Source organism: Alosa alosa, chromosome 15, assembly GCF_017589495.1.
Source record: "Alosa alosa isolate M-15738 ecotype Scorff River chromosome 15, AALO_Geno_1.1, whole genome shotgun sequence".
Taxonomy (NCBI): domain Eukaryota; kingdom Metazoa; phylum Chordata; class Actinopteri; order Clupeiformes; family Clupeidae; genus Alosa; species Alosa alosa.
Window position 1 is genome coordinate 22,509,197 of NC_063203.1, and position 20,859 is coordinate 22,530,055.

Sequence of the window (20,859 nt, forward strand, 5' to 3'; positions counted from 1 at the left end):
CACCATGAACACTTACATTACAGTAGGTGTAGTCCTTTCCAAGGTACTCCAAAACATTAGGCTACAGCACTATTCTGTTTGATGTGTACTGTGGATATCTAATGTGAGAGAGTGTGGACGGACTGTCCTGTGCCCAGTGCCTGGGGAGCGGAGGTGGATGCCATGCCAAGGCCCAGAGGGTTTGTGTTTTCATTTGTGTCTTACACAACACAGTTTGTTTTGCTTTGTGTTCACTAGGTAAATAAAAAACCCACACATGTAGTTTCAACTTGATTCAGCAAAATATTGTGGGATGAAGAACCAAAGGAGAATGAACTTGATTGAAAAACAAGGCACAGAGTGCCTCTTCACTGGCTAAATACAGTAATGAAGATAAAATACATATTTTGTAGCAGTCTACTCTAATGTGAGGAAAACCAGATGGGATAAGTTAAAAAACTGTTTATGTATGTCAAAAATCAATCTGAGAAAATGAGTAATTATTCTGGACTTGGAATCTCATCCAAACAAGCTGAAGCCAAGCAAGCAAAAAGGTGATTCATTCTGTGAATCACTTAATGATTTATGACGTGCTTAGAAATCCCTATCTTCCACATGCTCTGCTTATCAAAGGAAAGAAAAAATATATCAACAAAGTTGTTTTGAAATTGACTATCGGGTTTATTTCTGTACAAATGCATTTCTCTCAGCCAGTGTAGCACACAGTGCAAAGATTCATGTGCCAGGTTAAGGAATACACAACTAACTGCGCACACACATACATAAAAACACAGTGCATTGAAAACAGTGTAATGACTTTTCACAGGGAGTCATAGCTAGTTACAATAAATATCTAGAAAACAGAATCAATTCACACCAGCGTTTAAAAGGGTATGGCTACTTCTCAGTAAAAAAAAAGCAAGTAAGTCTAAGTAAGGGTGCAAATCTTTTCTCTCTTTTCATCAGTGATTGGCACAAGTCTGTTTGGCAAGAAAATATTTACACAATTTCCTCAATTCCCGGAAGACAGTCCCTTCCCTCTAGGAAGCAGAACACACCTTGAAGGCCGCAAATGTCTTTTTTTTTTTTTTTTAAACTCTCCTCTTTTTCATCCTCGTCCAGACGTCCCCCGCTCCGTGTGTGGGCCCGGTCAGACGTAATCTCTCCTCTCGTGCGTGTGCGCCACGCTGTGCGCCACAGACCTGGAGGGCGCGTACATCATGCGGCCGGGCGGCAGGTACTTCTTCTCGGGGGCGCTGGGGGGACAGGAGCAGCAGAGGATGGACCCGCCCACCAGCAGCATGGCGGCGGCCGCCCAGCCCAGGTAGAGCGCCGCGCCGATCTCCCGCTTCTGCTGCTCATTGATCAGCGGGTTGTAGAAGTCCGCGATGATGGTGTGCGCCGTCCAGGAGACGGGCACTAGCTGGGACAGGGCGGCGCACAGGAAGGCCACGCCGGCGGCGATCATCACGCGCGCCTTCGCCGCCTCGTCCTCAATGCAGTTGGTGCACTTGGCGCCCACGATGGACACCAGGACGCCCAGTATGCCCAGGACGATGGACACCACGCAGAGGGCGCGGGCGGCCTGCAGGTCCTGAGGCAGAGCCAGCATGGAGTCGTACATCTTGCACTGCATCTGGCCCGTGCTCTGCACCACGCAGTTCATCCAGATGCCCTCCCAGATGGTCTGTGCCGTCACGATGTTCACGCCGATGAAGGCCGTCACACGCCACATGGGCAGCGCGCACGAGACGATGGACAGGATCCAACCGACGGCTGCTAGGGTCACCCCTAGGACCTCCAGACCAAACGCCACCATGACTGTGTGTGTGTGTGTGTGTGTGTGTGTATGTCTGTGAGCGTGTTTAAGAGTGTGTGTGTCCACGCAGGGTCCACAAGTCCACTTGCAAGTCACACCTGTCTCCGTCTGTCTCTCTTTCTCTCTCCTGTATTCTCTTTCCTTCTCTCTCACTCTCACTCTCTTGCACTTTCTCTCGTTCTTTCGCTCTCTTGCTCTCTCTCTCTCTCTCGTTCCCACTCCCTCGCAAAAACGTCTAATCACCCAGGTCACGCAAGAGAAGCTTCTAGAAACTTCAAACACTCAGAAAGCTCCACGGGTCATATGCCCAGGCCTTTATACCCTCCCCGCACCCAAGCCCTAAGCCCACAGGAGGAGCCAGCATGGGGGGGAAGACTCTCCAGGGGATTGGTCAGGACGCTTGGACGCCAGGACGCTATTGGAATAGCAGGGCGGGGGGGACTTCCTAATGATGCTCTCTCTCCATTCGCAGTAGCTTCCACCTATGTGTGTGTGTGTGTGTGTGTGTGTGTGTGTTTGTGTGTGGGGTCGGGGGAGGCAGTGAATAGATAACCGCAGGCAGGCCTTTAACTGTTGTGGATGTGGAAGTTAAAGAGTAACTGGGCCTCTGTGTTCAGGGCACTGAGGAGTGAGACCTTGGCAGATAAGAACAGTGGACGCTCGATAGTGTTTGGGTTACTTTGCGGTGAGCTTTTTGTCTCTCCTGTTGTGTGTACTCTTACGATTGAAGCCGCTGATGCGATCGGAGCTGTAAAGCTCTTCTCTATGGTCAATAGCCCATTGATGAGAATGACCATCACTTTCATGTCTCTGATTGGGCCTGATGAGATGAGCATCTGGGCAAACCCATGTAGTGGTTGTGAGGTCGGTCTGTGGTCAATGGTTAACCTCCCATAACTTCACTTGCAGACATCCCCCAAGGGTATTTTTGACTTTATGTTCCCAATAAACACTTAACTCAAACATAAAACTCATTTACATTCTTTTACAAGTGATGCGCCGTAGTGCTGGTGTCCCATGCGCAGCAAACATGTGATGTCGTTACTTTATGTAAGTGACCTCTATCAGTTCAAATCTTATCTAAAACATCACAAAATAGCAAAGTAACCAGATATGTGAAGTCCAAAAACCATCCACACACATCTCTTTATTTTTTTAATGGTCATATGTACCTTTAGTCAATGATAAAATGACCCAGATAGTGGAATACAGTAGATTCCAAAATAGCCCAGAGTTCATTGCACCTCATTTTGGGCCACACAAATATATCAGTATATTCTGAAAGGCTCATCTCTATTATGCACCACATATAAGTTTAATTAGTGGTGTTTGTGTGTGTGTGTGTGTGTGTGTGTGTGTGTGTGTGTGTGTGTGTGTGTGTGTGTGTGTGTGTGTGTGTGTGTGTGTGTGTGCGTGTCCGCATGTCTGCACACGTAAAAAATGTTGTCTTTCTCAGTTAACACAGGTGTGTCATTTTCTCCAAGGGAAAAGGGACAAAGTGTAAAGTTTGCGGAGTAAGTTAGCCGTATCGAGCAGGGCTGGTGTGTGTGTGTGTGTCTGTGTGTGGGTTGGGGTGTGTTCAAAGTGAACATGTTATCGGGCTCCATTCAGGGTTAGGCTTGTCGGTCAGGCCCCTGGGCTCAGCAGTATGAGGTAAACACTCTCCACTGCTCATGAGAGAGGAACACTCACACACACTTTTTTAAACTCTCCACTGCTCATGAGAGAGGAATGCTCACACACACTTTTAACACTCTCCACTGCTCATGAGAGAGCGACGCTCACACACACTTTTTAACACTCTCCACTGCTCATGAGAGAGGAACGCTCACACACACTTTTTAAACTCTCCACTGCTCATGAGAGAGCGACGCTCACACACACTTTTTAACACTCTCCACTGCTCATGAGAGAGGGACGCTCACACACACTTTTAACACTCTCCACTGCTCATGAGAGAGGGACGCTCACACACACTTTTTAACACTCTCCACTGCTCATGAGAGAGGGACGCTCACACACACTTTTTTCATTCTCTCCCACCATCCCTCCCTCCTGCTCTCCCTCTTGCTCCTTTTTCCCTCCCTCTCTTTCTCTCCCACCTTTTCCATCTCACTCTCTTTCTGCCCCCTCTCTCCCTCTCCTTCAGTTCTCTATCACTCTATCACTCTCTCTCCTCCTCTCTACCTCTCCCACTCTTGCTTTCTCTCCATCCCTCCATCCCCCTCCCCTCTATCTCTCTTCCTCCTCTTGTCATTTTCAGACAGGGGCAGTCTTAACATAGAGGCATAGGTAGGTGGCTGCTTGGGGCCCCCTACCAGTAGTCTTAGTAGGGGGACCCCCAACCACAATTAAAAAAAAATAAAAACCCCTTGTCATCATGAACGCTTCAAAAGTATGGTAAATTGTAATAATATTCTTAAGAAATACGTTAAAACATTGACGTAGCAGTTAAAATGTCCAGTTCATGGTTATGTCCCTACACATACACCCCCTACTTCCACAATGAAATGGACTAGTCTGTAACGTGCGTTGCGCGAAAGATAAACACAAAGGACGTCTGGGAAAGTGTTGCCAATTTACTTTGTCGCTAGATTAAGTGACTTTTGGCCATCCCTAGCAAGAGAAAATGCCATCTAGCGACTAGCGACAAATTTGCTTACTTCTTGCAATGATGGCAAACTCTGTTTCGTTGTTGAAACGTCAGAAAATCTCCCCTCTCATGCCAGTTCGTTAGTGAATTAGGCCTACATCGCGAATTCGCCCAAAGCGTTGCCCCACGATTATAAAAGTTACGACTGGCTTATGTGGTATCAGCCCGTGTCATTATACGGAAGAAGATGTTCTATAAATCTAACAGCTCAGAAAACTTCACTGGAAGGTGCAGCAACAACGAGACGAGAGCAATGACATGATGACAGGGAAACAGGGACACGCTTGCCAGCATCGTTCAACAAGCTCATTGAACAAAGGAAAGTAGGCTACAACTTCATTCACAAAGTAGATAGTTTGAAATCGAGCATACAAGTAAAAAAAGTAGAAAAACTACAACATTTGTTTAGGCTATGCAGCATTTTGTCAATGCAGGACAGACTGTCGGCTGGAGTAAAAAACAATTCTCTCGGTCTGTCTGAGTGACATTTAAGCCTATAGCCTATATCCAAAATATAGCAATTGCTGGCTAAATTGTGTAGCCCCTATGGTGAAGTTATAATCAGATGTCAAGCTGTGCAAAGCAGATGCAGCAGTTGGGAATAGGTTAGAAATGACTGCATTTCAGCCACCTGATGCTCGTTCTGGTGTAGGCTATGACAAGATAGTATACAGAAATGTAAAGTGTACCAATTAATACTGTATATAAGTATTAAAACAATTATATTTCAAGAAGTTGCCTATAATATGAGTAGGAGAAAAGCAAACAGGCGTAAAGGGGAATTAAAGGGCCATCACCGGGGTTTTTTAGGTGGTGGTGGTGGTGGTGGGGGGCGGGTTTCTCTGTTGGGCTATCGTGACTATTAGTTTGTGTAGTGCTACAGTGCTTGTGTGTTCTCTGCTTTCCATCTTCGTTTTGGAGTAAAGAAGTGTAAGCAGGGTTTAAAGGGGAAGGTTTTTTTCTCCTCTCCAACCTTTACTTTCCCGTAGATTAGCTTTACCTGCCTATCCACCATTCAGTCGGTAGGCTATTTTTTTTTCGTTCTCTTTTAAAGATCGGATGGGGGGCCCCATACATACCTTCGCCTTGGGCCCCCAATTTGCTAAATCCGCCACTGCACACAGACACACACACACACACACACACACACACACACACACACACACACACACACACAAACACACACACATACACACACACACACACACACACACAACACACACACACACACACACAGACACACACACACACACACACACACACACCCTCTTTAACGCAAGGGGATGTCCTGTTCATACCTGTCAACATTTAGCTTTCCAAAAACGGGAGATACCGGATCTGTGTTTGCATATTTAATACGTTTCATACACGTGTTTCAACACTGCATTTCGGTCGTTGTTTTTACCTTACCATTTCCTTACGCATGCCAGTTATGTATCCACCAGCTGCCTGCCTGCAGCCTACTTCCAAAACTCCAAAGCTGCCTGCTGTCAGATTTGGTTCCGAGGGCACAAGTTCAGTGTATCAACAACACTCAATAACAGTTTATGTGATGTGTTAATCAATTAAATTCCCAACAATTTCACAACAGCTAGTTCTGGAGTAGGCCATTCAACTAGCCCGCTTGCTTACGAAGAGACTCAGGCTGCGCAGTCGGCACCAGGTTTTAGCCTATGACAAAACGGTTGAAATTGAAACTAAGTGATCGTGTATGTGTAGGGTGTATTTCATACACAATCTGGCAACCTGAATGGACCAATGATTTTAAAATGAAGTTTGATGGCCATGCAAATTACGGGAGTTTTCCGGGAGAAATAACAAAACGGGAGGGTGCTGGGAGATGACCTTGAAATACGGGAGAAACCCGGGAAAAACAGGAGTGTTGACAGGTATGGTCCTGTTGTTGACCCACAAACACAAGCCAGTTTTATGGGTCAAACAGTACGCTAACTTTTTTTATGTGTCTAGTTATATTTATATTTTTATGTGCTTTTTTTTATGTGTCTAGTTATATTTATATTTTTATGTGCTTTTTTTATGTGCTAGTTACTCTTTAACCCCCCACCTCCATCTGCTACGTGCCACATTTAGCTTGTAAACACTCCAATATAGAACATCCAGCATCGCTGACATGAATACTTCACAGGACATTATGACAGAGATATGGACTTGTCAGTCAATATGTTTACACATAAGAGACCCAACAGGATCTATGCAGACGAGACATGTAGGTGTGCACACAAGCTCAAACATGGAGGCTACTGTACAGGTGCAGTCGTATGGATTTTCCATATCCTGTGTGTGTGTGTGTGTGTGTGTGTGTGTGTGTGTGTGGTTCATTCTTCTCGGCCCAGATGGAGGTCACCTAGAAACAGATCTAGTCATGACTAGTTGTAGATGCGGAAGACCAAAGCAATTATTGGTTGTGGTTGTGGAGGATGTGAGTGATGATTGGTTGTGCTTGAGAATCTGGGCGGTGATTGGTTAGATTTGTAGCATACCAGATTGGAGCTGTACCTGACCAGAGTTGATGGATGAGAGACAAAGTCAGCCATATTATTTTCCATCACCCAAAGGTGCCCGCAAGAATGAAGAAGTGTCCAAGTCACGAGAAAACAACCCCTTAAATACCCCCTCACCCTCACCAGGTGTGCATGATCAGCCAATTTGTAAAGCTAGGCCTGCTTTGCCCATGCAATGGCACAGATAGTCGTAACAGGCAGGCAGGCAGATTTTCCTTGTAGGCGTATCCAGTGCTGGATCATGCATTTTTGGAAGTAATTGAGTCCAGATCTTCTGGAGTTTTGAGTATTGAGGTATTACATGTATATGCAAGTGTGTGTATGCCAAGGTCAGTATAATGCTAAAGAGATAGAGAAGGGAAGGTGCCAGTGGGAGGGAGATGACCCAAAGGTGCCTGCAAAAGTGGAAATGTGTCGAGCGGAAAAGTGTCTGCAAGAATGAAGAAGTTTCCAAATCAAAAGAGAGAACAATCCCTTAAATACACTCACCAGGTGTGCATGGATCATGTGTTTTTGGAAGTAATTGAGTACCAATCTTCTGGAGTTTTAAGCATTGAGATGCTGTAAGCTGTCGCTTTGTGTGGTGGTTGCCTCCACCGTAATGCCTGGGTCTGTAATCAAGTTGTCATTGATGTCGACTGGATGTGAAGATGGATTCTTCCAGCACTGCTGAATGTTTGTGTGGTTACTGAGGAGAGGTCATTCAAATCAAGCCAGTCTGAGTGCATGTCGAAATCTTGTGTGTTTTTATCAAGTTTCGTTTTGTTCGTTTTTTTTTTTCTTTACTGAAATGCAGTCATAGTGTGGCTCGGGCTAGTTCACACACAGCTGAGTCGTCATTATGAAGCATTTTTAATCATCGAGTTTAAGCATATTTTGGTGGCAACATAATGGCCACTCTGTGTGAGGGTCCCAGCCCTCCCTCTCCTGTCCTCTGGAGCACAACGTTTCTTGTTGAATGTGTATTTAGGCCAACCCAGCGTCTTACTATGCACACCGCCTTGTTATTCAGCTCTGTTAAGGTGTGTTTGGTGATATGGATATTGGCAAAGAGATTATGTATCTCGATGAGAGCGATCTCTCGTATGACCTGTGATTTCATTGTAGTTCGAAGTGGGGATGAGTCGAACAGCTCTAGTCTTGCACAGTATTCAGTACGCAGACACACACAAACACACACTCACACACACAAACGCACACTCTCACACACACAAACACACACTCTCTCTCACACACACACAAACACACACTCTCACACACACACTCTCACACACACAAACACACACTCTCTCTCACACACACACACACAAACACACACTTTCACACACACAAACACGCACTCACATACACACACACAGACACACACACACACACACACACACACACACACACACAATTTAGAGTATCTGAGGAGGACATGGTCTTTCATGTGAGGCAGAGAGGGCTCAGTTACTCTCTCTTGAGCTGAAGAGTGGATTCAGAAGGATACACCAGGGACCACCCCCCCCCCCCCCCCCCTCCTTAAAACAAGCCCCCCATTGTCCTTGCTGGCTCTTTCTCTGAAACTGTACACCTAACTGCTGTGTGTGTGTGTGTGTGTGTGTGTGTGTGTATGTATATGTATGTGTGTAGCACCCCTCCAAGACCCGGGCCTGACAGGTGATACTTAGATGAACGCTACTCTGGAGAAGTCGCTGAGGTCTTTTGTGAGAGACCTCAAAACACACCACATTCACCACATTCTCTCTTCTTTCTTTTTTCTCTCTTTCTTTCTTTTTCTCCTTTTTCTCCACTCAGGTCAGCCAGTTCCCTCCATCTAATGATTGCCCCATAAAGCATACCAGTGCTGATTGGTCCCCGGAGATAAGGAAGTTATTGCTCTCTGGCTGGTCCAACAGATATATCTGAGCAAAAAGGCCCCCTCTGCCTGCTGCTTATCAGTGTATGTTCCTTATGGCCATGATTAAAGTCATTAAAAATCACTGATGAGGATTACAAGAACAACACACATAAATATATATCAGTCACTTCACACACACACACAAACACACACACACACGCACACAGTTTATGTTACAGAGAGGGAATGTGTGGAGTGTGACATACAAGTGACTTACGTACTAATATCATTCAACTGATCAATACATCTGTATTATCTTGTCGTTGGGAGGATTATTTCAGAAGAAGATAATAATGATAACACTGTACTTTCAGAAAGGTCTGTGTTTAATAAACATTTAATGCCTTTCCAGGTTTATTGGTACAGTCTACAATGGATCCATGTATCGATAAGATAAGTATCGGCTATTCAACATGTGTCACCCAATAGACAGACAGATGGGACTGTAAAAAACAGAATAAACTGGATGAAAGAAATAATGACATCTTACCCCTTCAGTAAAATACTGCATGGCTGCTTCAAAGACAATCAGTTCTTACTGTAATCTGAATTACCTCACTCACCCCACACCATGATCAAACATGTTACTGAAGTCCACTCGTGTCCTCGTGTCCTGTGGCAAAGAAAAAGAGGACTCAGTTCAAAGATGAGTGTCCAAGCTCCTCTTCATGCTTACTGAAGCCTGTGTCCTTTATCTTAGCTATATGGCTGTGACTTCTGTATCTCGCATGCAGCTCCATGATTCAGTTGGTCCACTGTGACCACGGCAGTGTCCGGTCCACTGATCCAGCCATCCCAGACAGGAGCCCCGCTAACCCAGTCCAGAACCCGGCCTCACATGGGCCAGATTTGGGCCATATCTGGGCCAGAACGGACTGTCATGTGGCTGGAGGGTCATAGCTGCTGCTGCTAGACGTAGTCTCTCCTCTCGTGTCCGTCGAGGGAGAGGGCTTTGACGGCGGAGTAGCGGGCACGGCTGCCGTGCGAGAGCGTGGGCGCGGAGGCGCCGGCGCTAGTGCCAGCGTGGGTGCCAGGCTGTGCCCGAGCACAGGAGCAGGAGCACGAGAGCAGCGCCCCGCCGAGCAGCAGCAGGCACGACGCCGCCCAGCCAAAGTACAGCGACTTCCCGAACTCCCTCTTCTGCGTCTCCTCCAGCAGCGGGTTGTAGAAGTCCAGCACGATGGTGTGGGCCGTCCAGCACACGGCCACCAGCAGCAGCAGCCCCGCGCCCACGAACGCCAATCCAGACGCCAGCGCCAGCCGCGGCTTGCTGGCCGGGTCGCGGGCGCAGTTGGTGCACTTGGCGCCGGCCACGGCCAGCGCGATGCCCAGCACGCCCAGCAGGAGCGCGGTGACAGTGAGGGCGCGGGAGGCTTGCAGGTCGGCGGCGAGCCCCAGCATGGACTCGTAGATGCGGCAGTGCATCTGACCGGTGCTCTGGACGACGCAGCTCATCCACAGGCCCTCCCAGATCACCTGCGCCATCACGATGTTCTGGCCCACGTAGGCCACCACGCGCCACATGGGCAGGCAGCAGGCCACCATCACCCCCAGCCAGCCGGCCACCGCCAGGATCATGCCCAGGATCTCCACGCCGGCCGAGGGCATCCTCACCAATTGGAGCGCAGCGCACAGCAGAGCAGACGAGAGGAGAGGAGCGATGAGGCAGAGCACAGAGAGAATGAGGGTGGAAGCTGCTCAGCACACTGTGTGTGTGTGTGTGTGTGTGTGTGTGTGTGTGTGTGGGGTGTGAGTCTTTCTCTCTCTTTCTCTCTCTTTCCCCCTCTCACTCACTGGGTGTGTGTGTGAGCTGCTCTGTGCCCGTGTGTGAGTGAGTGTGTGTGTGTGTGTGTGTGTGTGTACGTGTGTGTGGCCATGTGTGAGGGTATAAGGAGGCCCAGCCCTCGGGATTAAGCGAGGAGATCGGATCTCTCACTGGCTCAAGGTGCTGAAGGTGTCTTTTCTAAGGAGAGAGGGAGAGAGGGATGAGGGAGGGAGAGAGGGGGTATGGTGGGCACAAATGGGAGCGAAGGAGAGACAAAAGAAGAGAAGAAGAACATGGAGAGAGGAAGAGAAGAGAGATAAAATGAAAGAAAGAGGAGAGAGATAAAATGAGAGGAAGAGAGTGAGAATCAGAGCAAAGGAGAGACAGGTGGGGGGATCAGACAGGAAGGAGAGAGAGAAAGAATGAGAGGAAGATAGAGAGAATCAGAGAGAACGAGAGATTGAAGGGATTCAGAGAGAGGAAAGAGAGAGATAAAGGACAGAAGGGGGAGCCTTTGGGGTGGACACAGAAATGTTCTGTGATTGTGAAGCGATGACAAATGACACCATGTCATTCTGAAGCTGATGAACTGTCAAACCAGATCCTTTACACTCTACAACACATCACAAGTATCAGATCTGACACAAAAGTGCCTCTGCCAGTATTTGAAATACAGCCCCCTTATGCTGAAAGAGAAGACCTTAGTCATGTTTCCTCATTAACCTTGCCGTAAAAGCGCTGAGTCACTCCTTCCATCTTGATGATGCCCACCCCAGTGGAGTGACAATCGCTGTCTTTGTTGAGTCCTGAGTGAGGACACATAATCCCCTCCTTGACTCCAATGGCTCAGGCAGGCAGAACCTAGATGAATGCTTCCAGAGCAAAGCCGCCTGAATGAATTTATGTGTGAATGACGGGAATCAACCAGTAGCCTTTTCCCCTTCTCACACTGCAATCTGCTATGCTGAAAAACAATCATCACATGAATTGACTAAAGGATTTTTTTTTTTGTCTTTAGAGACAGGACAGTTGAGAGTGAAAGGTAGCAGGTGGGAAAGAGAGAGATGGAGTAGGATCAGGAAAGAGAGAGATGGAGAAGGATAGGGCAAGAGAGAGATGGAGAAGGATCAGGAAAGAGAGAGATGGAGAAGGATAGGGCAAGAGAGAGATGGAGAAGGATCAGGAAAGAGAGAGATGGAGAAGGATAGGGCAAGAGAGAGATGGAGTAGGATAGGGCAAGAGAGAGATGGAGAAGGATCAGGAAAGAGAGAGATGGAGAAGGATAGGGCAAGAGAGAGATGGAGAAGGATCAGGAAAGAGAGAGATGGAGAAGGATAGGGCAAGAGAGAGATGGAGAAGGATCAGGAAAGAGAGAGATGGAGAAGGATCAGGAAAGAGAGAGATGGAGAAGGATAGGGCAAGAGAGAGATGGAGAAGGATCAGGAAAGAGAGAGATGGAGAAGGATAGGGCAAGAGAGAGATGGAGAAGGATCAGGAAAGAGAGAGATGGAGAAGGATCAGGAAAGAGAGAGATGGAGAAGGATCAGGAAAGTGAGAGACCGAGTAGGATCAGGAAAGAGAGAGATGGAGTAGGATCGGGAGATGATCGCTGGTCGGAGTCGAACCCGGGTTCCCGTGGGACCCGAGTCTGGTATTGGTGCTGTTGCTTGTGCCACAGCAGCTCCTAAAGGAATTAATATTTACTCCTGGAAACTTCTCAAAGACGGAGAGTCAAGTGCCACAAGTCCACCTCTGTAGAGCACTGTCAATAGGCCAATGATTCCAGAGAAGAATTAGCATATGGGTAATGTGACACAACAAGCATTTTTCAAAATTTACACTCACTGATAGGGTTACTTAATGTTTAAACCGAGAGCGACTCCCTGGAAGGCCCCCTTTTGGTATCGGCTAGGAAAACCCCCAAGCCTACCTCACATCTCCGACAGCAAACTCTACACCAAGCCTGCTCTTATCGCCTCCTCTGCTGCAGGTAATTCATCTCCAGCGCGTATACAAACATTTGTTAGCCGAATAGCTGGTAGGTGTGACCATACACTAACAGACAATTTGGCAGTCCCATACATCATGATGACTCTGGTGCTTACTATGATGTTTGATATTTGGCACATTGACTTGGGGAGTCTGTCAGCACACTATTAAGGGGTCGTCGTATAGACCTGGGCAACATCTGGTCGAAACACAGGCCAAGTCCAGTCCTCTGGCTCAGCTGTGGAGCAACCCCCCCCCCCCCCCCCAACACACACCCTTGCTGGGAGGCCGTGAACCGAGAGCTGATAGGTGAGGGGTTGATTTTGAAGGTAAACATGGGTGAGGTCACTCTCTCTAGCCACACCCTCTGACATACTCCTGTTGTGAGTAGAGGGGTGTGGAGCAGATTCAGGCACACACTCACTCACGCACACGCGCAAGCGCGCACATACACACACACACACGCACACACACACTGGCTGTTTTTGTGTGTTTCATAACATTTCATTTGGATAGTCTTTTATGCACACACAATAAATACAGTCACACACTCAGACACACTCACACACCGTCTCCTTCTCTCTCTCTGTTTTATACAGGTTTGGATTGTTCATTGTTGATAAAGGAATTTACAGTAGCTATATACAACCTATTAAACAGAGCTATTAAAATGCTTACCAGGCAATGATGATACACTCCCCTGGCTATCACATAGATGAAATCTTACTCCAAAAAAACCTGTTGCTACGTTGGCATTTGTGTTGTTAAATGTCAACAGAGTATCCATTCTCAGAGGACCTGGCAAATCAAAATGAAGTAAAGGAAATAAAATGAAATAAAAGGTCTTTTAGTTTGCAGTTGATTTGAAAGCTGTATTTTATTTGTACTTAAAAAAAATAAAGGGAAAACAATATATTTGCTCTTTTTCAGGTCAGATCAGGTCTCAGCAAGGATATTTAAATATGAATGTGTGTAAAAGTTTATGGAGACAAATTTCTTTCTGTTGTAGATCTTATCAGTTTATCTTCTGGTGGTGATATACAGTATCAGCTGTTTTAGTATTTTATAACTCACTAAAGTAATAACAGTTCTCAAGGTGTAAGTGTTTTGAATTATAGGTTTAAAAAGTATATATAAATTAATCTCTCTCTCTCTCTCTCTCTCTCTTTCTCACACACACACACACACACACACACACACACACTAGTACCCACAGTATTTTTCTTGGGTACACAAAGGTGTCCAAACTGTTCCACATCTCTGCCTCAGCATGTCTAAAACTCAGTATATAACAGGGAGGGACTGTTTGTGCTTACACACACACACACACACTCCTCTCTCTTTCTCTCTCCCTCTCTCTTTCTCTTCTCTCTCTCTCTTTCTCTCTCCATATATTTTCACAGTCTGGTGAACACTTTCACCAGAGATTCCATTTAATAAAGAGCATTCAACTCACAGACATCAATACATAAACAGACAAATTCACAAATAATTTACATTAAACAGAAACAAGATGCTGGATGGAGTGGCATAGGTCACCAATGTACCCGTAAAGCACAGATATAAACACACAAAGACATAAACACACAAATTAACAAATAATAAAAAGTAAAAAGCAAAAATGTTAAATTAGTCCAATTTGTTGCATCTAACCGGCTGAAGGGCAATGATGACTTGCATGAAACAGCACACAGCATGGTGCCTTTAAACAGACCAACCCGGTGGATTTACTGGGAGTCTGGTTAGCTATTATAGGCTGTTAAGTGAATAATGGTGTGTGTGTGTGTGTGTGTGTGTGTCTGTGTTGGGTTGGGGTGCAGGTTTACAGTATGACAGTGAGAGCGGTGGCACAGATAAACAGGTGAATGGCTGCACAGGTGAACGGCTGCACAGGTGGACGGCTGCACAGGTGAACGGCTGCACAGATGAACAGGTGAACGGCTGCACAGGTGAACAGGTGAACGGCTGCACAGGTGAACAGGTGAACAGGTGCCCAGTGTGGTGGGTGCACCTTCATCCTGGCACGGTGCTGAGAGGTGCAGCGCAGTGCGCCCTCTGCTGGACTAACGCTAAACGTAGGTGAGGTGGGGGGTGGTCACAGGTGAACAGGTGCACCAGGGCACAGGTGTGTCGTGTGTGTTTGTGTTCAGCCTGGCACTGTACAGCGCTGCAATTCACGCCGCACACCACTCATGATCTGACACGCCACAGAGGCTCGCCAGATGCACCTGTGGGAGCCGGCAGCTAGGCGGACCGGTTCCAGACGAGCGACAGGTGCCTCTTCCCACGCCTCTCTCCGAGTTCTTTGCTCTTGGCCGGCGCTGTGACAAGTAACAGGCCCGTACACGTGTCTCTGACCTAACAATACTGCACCGAGTAACAAGCCCACACAAGCCTCTCAGAGACGACAGCAGAGACAGCAGAGAGTGAATTTCAATACACATCAGGTTTCGTGGGATATGTTATTTTGTTAGTTTGTTTTTCCATTCCTTTTAGTTTGTTGCTTTACGCTAAACACATTCCAATACATGATAAAAAAATGAAAGACACAAACCCTGTATACACAAGTTCAGGCTTTTAAGGATTACCCTTACTGCATACAAAAATGTTTGTGTCAACTGAGATCTAAATGACTCTGTGTGACATCTCAAAATATTGGTAACACTTTACTTGACAGTATCGACATAATAGTGACATGACACTGTCATGACACATGAACTCTAACCCTAATCCTAACTCTAAAACTAACCCTAACCATAAACCTAACCCTAATCCTAACCCTAATTTATTATGACAAAAAACGAATGACACTTAATGACAAAAGCATAATGTCATAAACGTTTATGACTTGTTTATGACACGTTCATGACAGTGTCATGTCACTCTTATGTCGATACTGTCAAGTAAAGTTTAACCAAAATATTACTAATTGCCATATCATAATAAGTGAAAATGAAAATAAATTAAATTAATGTCTCCGGTCATGAATATCAGTGACTTCTGAGTCCTCTATTTTTTTTAGCTTTGTCTTTAAAAATGTGGTGTGTTGTTAAAAATGCTAGAACATTTGAATTCTTATTACCTGAAAATAATCTAAGTTTAGAGAGAATGTCAAGATAGTGCTCTGAGAGAGATCTGACACAGTTTCGTCGGCTTCATGAGGTTTTGTCCCTGTGACAGGTGAGAATCTCTGGGACGTCCCACCTGATCACTCACCTGAAGAGCTGACAGAACAAACAAAAAAATACAGGACACGCATCACAAACCAGAAAGATTGAGTAAGTCCCAAACTCACAAGTAAACAATGTCCAGAATTCCTCACAGACTTCCATGAAACTGCTGGCTTATGTGTGTATGACGAAGAAACGCCTCAGGCATAAAACAATTCACACAACTCTGTGTTGCGCAACTCCAACAGAGAGACCATTTTAACTGTCAGTTATTTGTCATCAAACAAAAAGCACGTAAAATTATCCTGTTCTGGAAGCCTTTTACTAGTGATCAATCAAAGTCCAAATTACTGACCATAGGAAATCTGTTTCTATTCTATTCCATTCCATTCAAGTGGATTTTACGTAGAAAATGTGATACCACAGTGATTCTGTTTTCAACAGGAAAATGGTTTGTAAGTATAAGTATATTTACTCTTTTGATCCCGTGAGGGAAATTTGGTCTCTGCATTTATCCCAATCTGTGAATTAGTGAAACACACTCAGCACACAGTGAACACACAGTGAGGTGAAGCACACACTAATCCCGGCGCAGTGAGCTGCCTGCAACAACAGCGGCGCTCGGGGAGCAGTGAGGGGTTAGGTGCCTTGCTCAAGGGCACTTCAGCCATGCCTACTGGTCGGGGTTCGAACCGGCAACTCTCCAGTAACAAGTCCGAAGTGCTAACCAGTAGGCCACGGCTACCCCAAGAGATTGGTGGCAAGTCAGAGGAAAAATAAAAGGCTATCATCGTCTTCATGTATTCAAGAACAGATCCAAGACAGTCAGGAACCAGGAAGAACAGTTTTGTATTTACCTTTTCCTCCAGCACTACTGGTATGGAGAAAACGAAACAAGACAAATGAACATAGTGACAGCACATGGAAACTGTCGTGATATTGTCATGTGATCATGAATGTCTCTGTCATGCATGAGTCAGTGGTTTCTATCTAGAAGGTTGAGTCTACATGTTGAGGGGGAAAAAAAACAATTGAAAATTCATTCAATTTATTTCCTCATATTTTGTTATATTTGTTATATACACTATATTGCCAAAAGTATTGGGTCACCTGCCTTGACTCGCATATGAACTTAAGTGACATCATAAACTATAGGGTTTAATATGACGTCGGCCCACCCTTTGTATACCCTTTTGTCGTACCCCACTTTTGGAGTAAATTAGAGCGGAGACTGAGAGCCAAGCCTTCTCGTCCAACATAAACACACTCCTGAACCTTGGGGAAAGCCTTCCCAGAAGAGTTGAAGCTGCCAGAAGAGTTGAAGGGTGGACCAACATCATATTAAACCCTACGAATTAAGAATGGGATGTCACTTAATTTCATATGCGAGTCAAGGCAGGTGACCCAATACTTTTGGAAATATAGTGTATATAAATAAGTATTTTGTACCAAATCATATTATTTAATGATATTTCGCACAAATTAACCCTTTCTGGGCAGACACACCTGTTAATTCTCTGTTCTTTAAGAGGGACAATATGTCAATATGACAGCATAATAGCACAGGTAACAAAGGCTGTCTTGAATGCCCCATCTAAAAATCTCTATTCCAGTCCTGTTGATTGACTAGTCTTTAAGTGTAACTGGACTCACATACCTAGTAATGCTTGTCCCTATGCACACCCTGTCAAACAATGTTTTGTTAAACAACCCTCCTCGTCTCACTCATTGTAATGCTTCAACAGCAAGAACATTTCATTAAGGCACAGGAAATGTACTGCTGTGAATGACATTAATGAATAACAAGCCACCACAAGTCCATCTTAGCTTTTCCATATTTAATATTTCACAACAATGGAGATAAACAAGAGCAACAACTGGACACAAACAACAAATAAATATGTGAAACAAATAAACACAGTAAGATCATTGTGAGTTTGAAGTAAACACTGGCGATTTGATGACTGGCTGTGAAAAAGACCTGTTGTTGTCAGTCATGCATACATGTGTGAGTCATAATGGTTGTGTTTAGCTCGAAATGGCAGAGATTGCTATCACACAACATCATAGCACTGAAACCCTGACCCCACCCTATCTGCATGACCCCAGGGCAAAACACTGTGACATCACACACCTGTCCACACACACACACACACACACACACACACACACACACACACACAGTTCTCTCTTTCTTCTCTCTCACGCTCTGTCTTTCTCTGTGTGTGTGTGTGTGTGTGTGTGTGTGTGTGTCTGTGTTTGAGATCAGAGAACCACTCATCCGTGGGTTTCAGTAATAGTTAATCCAAGCCCACCCGGGGTCAAAAGACCAGTGCCCAGTGGAGTCAGACTCTCCACACACAAGTAAATGATTGGACACTGGTATTCAGCAGGCAAGGTAAACCTCAGATAGCTCTGGGACACAGCTACCGAACACTGCTTTACTGAAGAAGCCCTGATGAAAGACTTTACACTCATGCTGCCAATGCTCTAAACTGCACTGTATTGACTGTGAATGTCTTCCAGAACAAACAAACAAACAAAAAAAAAAAATGCCAAGTGACTAGCTATGCTGCTTGTGCACCTTTCTGAGAAACACTCAAACGTTTCCAAACCAAATGGGGTCCCTCATTTCAATCTACATTGTTTTCAATGGTTGCTACATTAATGGCATACATACAACAACTCCCTCCTCTCTCCATAGCTTTTAGTGATTGTGCCGTTTACACAGTCTGGTATATAGATAACCACACCTGCTGAACCTGTGTGTGGTATGAAACTGTACATTTTAAGGTAAATATGTTTTTTTTTTTTCTTTTTGTCAGTGTCACCTGCAGGGCAGCATGAGATGTGTGCTTGGTAGGCTATTGTTTGCTGTGAAACGTTATCTTCTCAACTGCTGCTAGCCACAAGTGGAGTCATGTTCAAAGCGCACATACAGAACCTGTTTTTCCACAATCAAAGAAATACTAATTAAATGTCATACACTCCAAGCACTTACACAGTCAAGCTTTAATCCACAGCAGTAACCTTTTAGATACCCAAAGAACTGTTCTGTTTTTGTCTACATCAACAATGTTTCTTTACAAAGGTCATATTGTAATGCTTTACTTTACCCTACTTTACTTTACTTTACTTTACTTTACTTTACTTTACTTTACTTTACTTTACTTTACTTAACTTCGCTTTGCTTTGCTTTGCTTTGCTTTGCTTTGCTTTGCTTTACACATATGCAGACAGGAATTCATTTGGTTTTGTCCTGCTGATGTGTGGTGGCACATGAGCTCCTGACGAAAGAGTCTTTCACAAGAGTCTGTCTAAGCGGAAAGTCGGTGCAAATGGCCCACCACAGCGTTGAGCCGCAGACTCAAACTACGTAAAGGGGAACCCAGTGGTGTGAAGAGACTTCACTGCTTCAGCTTTGCCCACTTTACCCACACACACACACACACGCACACACACACACGCACACACACACACACATACACACACACACACACACACACACACACACACACACACACACACACACACACACACAGACACGCACATACAGTCCAGGCACAAGAGACAAGTTACAAATTGTAAAACAGCACAAGATTCTTGAAATCCCTACTGCTGTGTGTGGAAGTGATTTCATTGATTCATTTACATCGTTGTGTAAAGTAATACTTTCGCGGACGGGCCCCTGATAAGCTGAAGCCCTTGAGAGCTCTGGTGTAATCCCACCGTGAAGGTGATATTCTCCAAAGCCGTCTTTCCGCGCTCCCTAATTGTGGAAATTCCTCGTGAGTGTATACCTGTGCGACAGGAACCCTATCTGTAGGTCCGTGCCAAGCAGGTTCTATAATCCTTAAAGAATCCCTTTATTGTCCCAAGAGGACGTGTTTGGCCCGCAAACAGTGGGCCTCTTTCTAGTGTGGAAACAATCGGCATCTATCCTCTTCTTCACCCTCCTTCCACTCCGACCAACAACTGCAACCACCTCAGCTTGTGTGTGTGTGTGTGTGTGTGTGTGTGTTTGTTTGTCACCCCTGTGCCGACACCGGGCCCCCAAACATTTTCTTACACTCTCTGTGATTTCCCTGCGTGGAGCGAGGCTACAACACGGTTCTTCTGAAAACAGACAATTCCTTGCGTGGAGCGTGAGTAGAACTTGGCTCTCCTGAAGACGACCCATTCCCCCGCGTGGAGCGCAACTAGAACACGGTTCTCCTGAAGACGGCCGGTTCTCCAGGGGTTTGTGGCTGCATCTCTCCCTGTTCTCTCGGTTCTTTGAGGCCATCTGGTGTAAGGTCAGCTCCCTTCTTGTCTCTTCACACACGTACGTGCAATGTCTTGTATACTAACAGCTACTTTATTCTGACAAACTGGCTCAGACTGCAGTGGCTCAAACTGCTTTCTTCATGTGTGTGTGTGTGTGTGTGTGTGTGTGTGTGTGTGTGTGCGTGTGTGTGTGTAATCTGGTCAGGAGAGAGGTATGATAATATAGCAGTGGTGGTTTGGGTGTGATGTTGTATGCCGATCTTTCAGTCTGATTACTGATTTACTGTACTTCTGCAGCATGATTTTTTTGAACTGCAATGGGTGCTCTTCTATTAAGCCTAGTTCACCTATACAGCGATCCGCTTGTTGCTTATCGCTAGTCACTTCAAAAGTTGAAGTTGTTTTGGCTTGTCGCCTGTGTTGATTTCTCCTGTAATCACTGAATTGCATTACACTTTTGTCAGATATGTCCTTCTCATAGTCAAAGAGAGAGAAAGAGAGAGAGAAAGAGAGAGAGGGGGAGAGAACGATAGAAAAAAAATGTATTTGCATGGCTTCGTATTGCTCATTGCTCATCAACTCTTCCGGAAGGTGCAATGTCACGTGCTAGAGTGTCACATAAGTTAGATCATTTGTTTAAACAGATACTTATGAATTGTTCTTTAACATGCTTAATTTTGTTAGCGCTTGCCTGTGTTCTTTAAAAAAACGGTTTAAAAAATACCTAAAGTCCTTGTTTTAGATAGATAGATAGATATTTTATTGATCCCCAAGGGGAAATTCAAGAATTCAAGTT

General features: G+C 45.4%; 1 protein-coding gene across 1 annotated transcript; it reads right to left on the reverse strand.

Moving 5' to 3' along the window:
• Nucleotides 1-639: 639 nt before the first annotated feature.
• On the reverse strand, nucleotides 640-10,485 carry LOC125308202 (claudin-4-like). The gene is made up of 3 exons (XM_048264538.1): nucleotides 10,006-10,485; nucleotides 9,328-9,335; nucleotides 640-1,800 (listed from the first exon to the last, which is right to left on the reverse strand). Exons 1-3 carry the CDS (start codon nucleotides 10,479-10,481, stop codon nucleotides 1,130-1,132), a joined length of 1,155 nt encoding a protein of 384 aa, XP_048120495.1. The 5' UTR covers nucleotides 10,482-10,485; the 3' UTR covers nucleotides 640-1,129.
• Nucleotides 10,486-20,859: the final 10,374 nt, after the last annotated feature.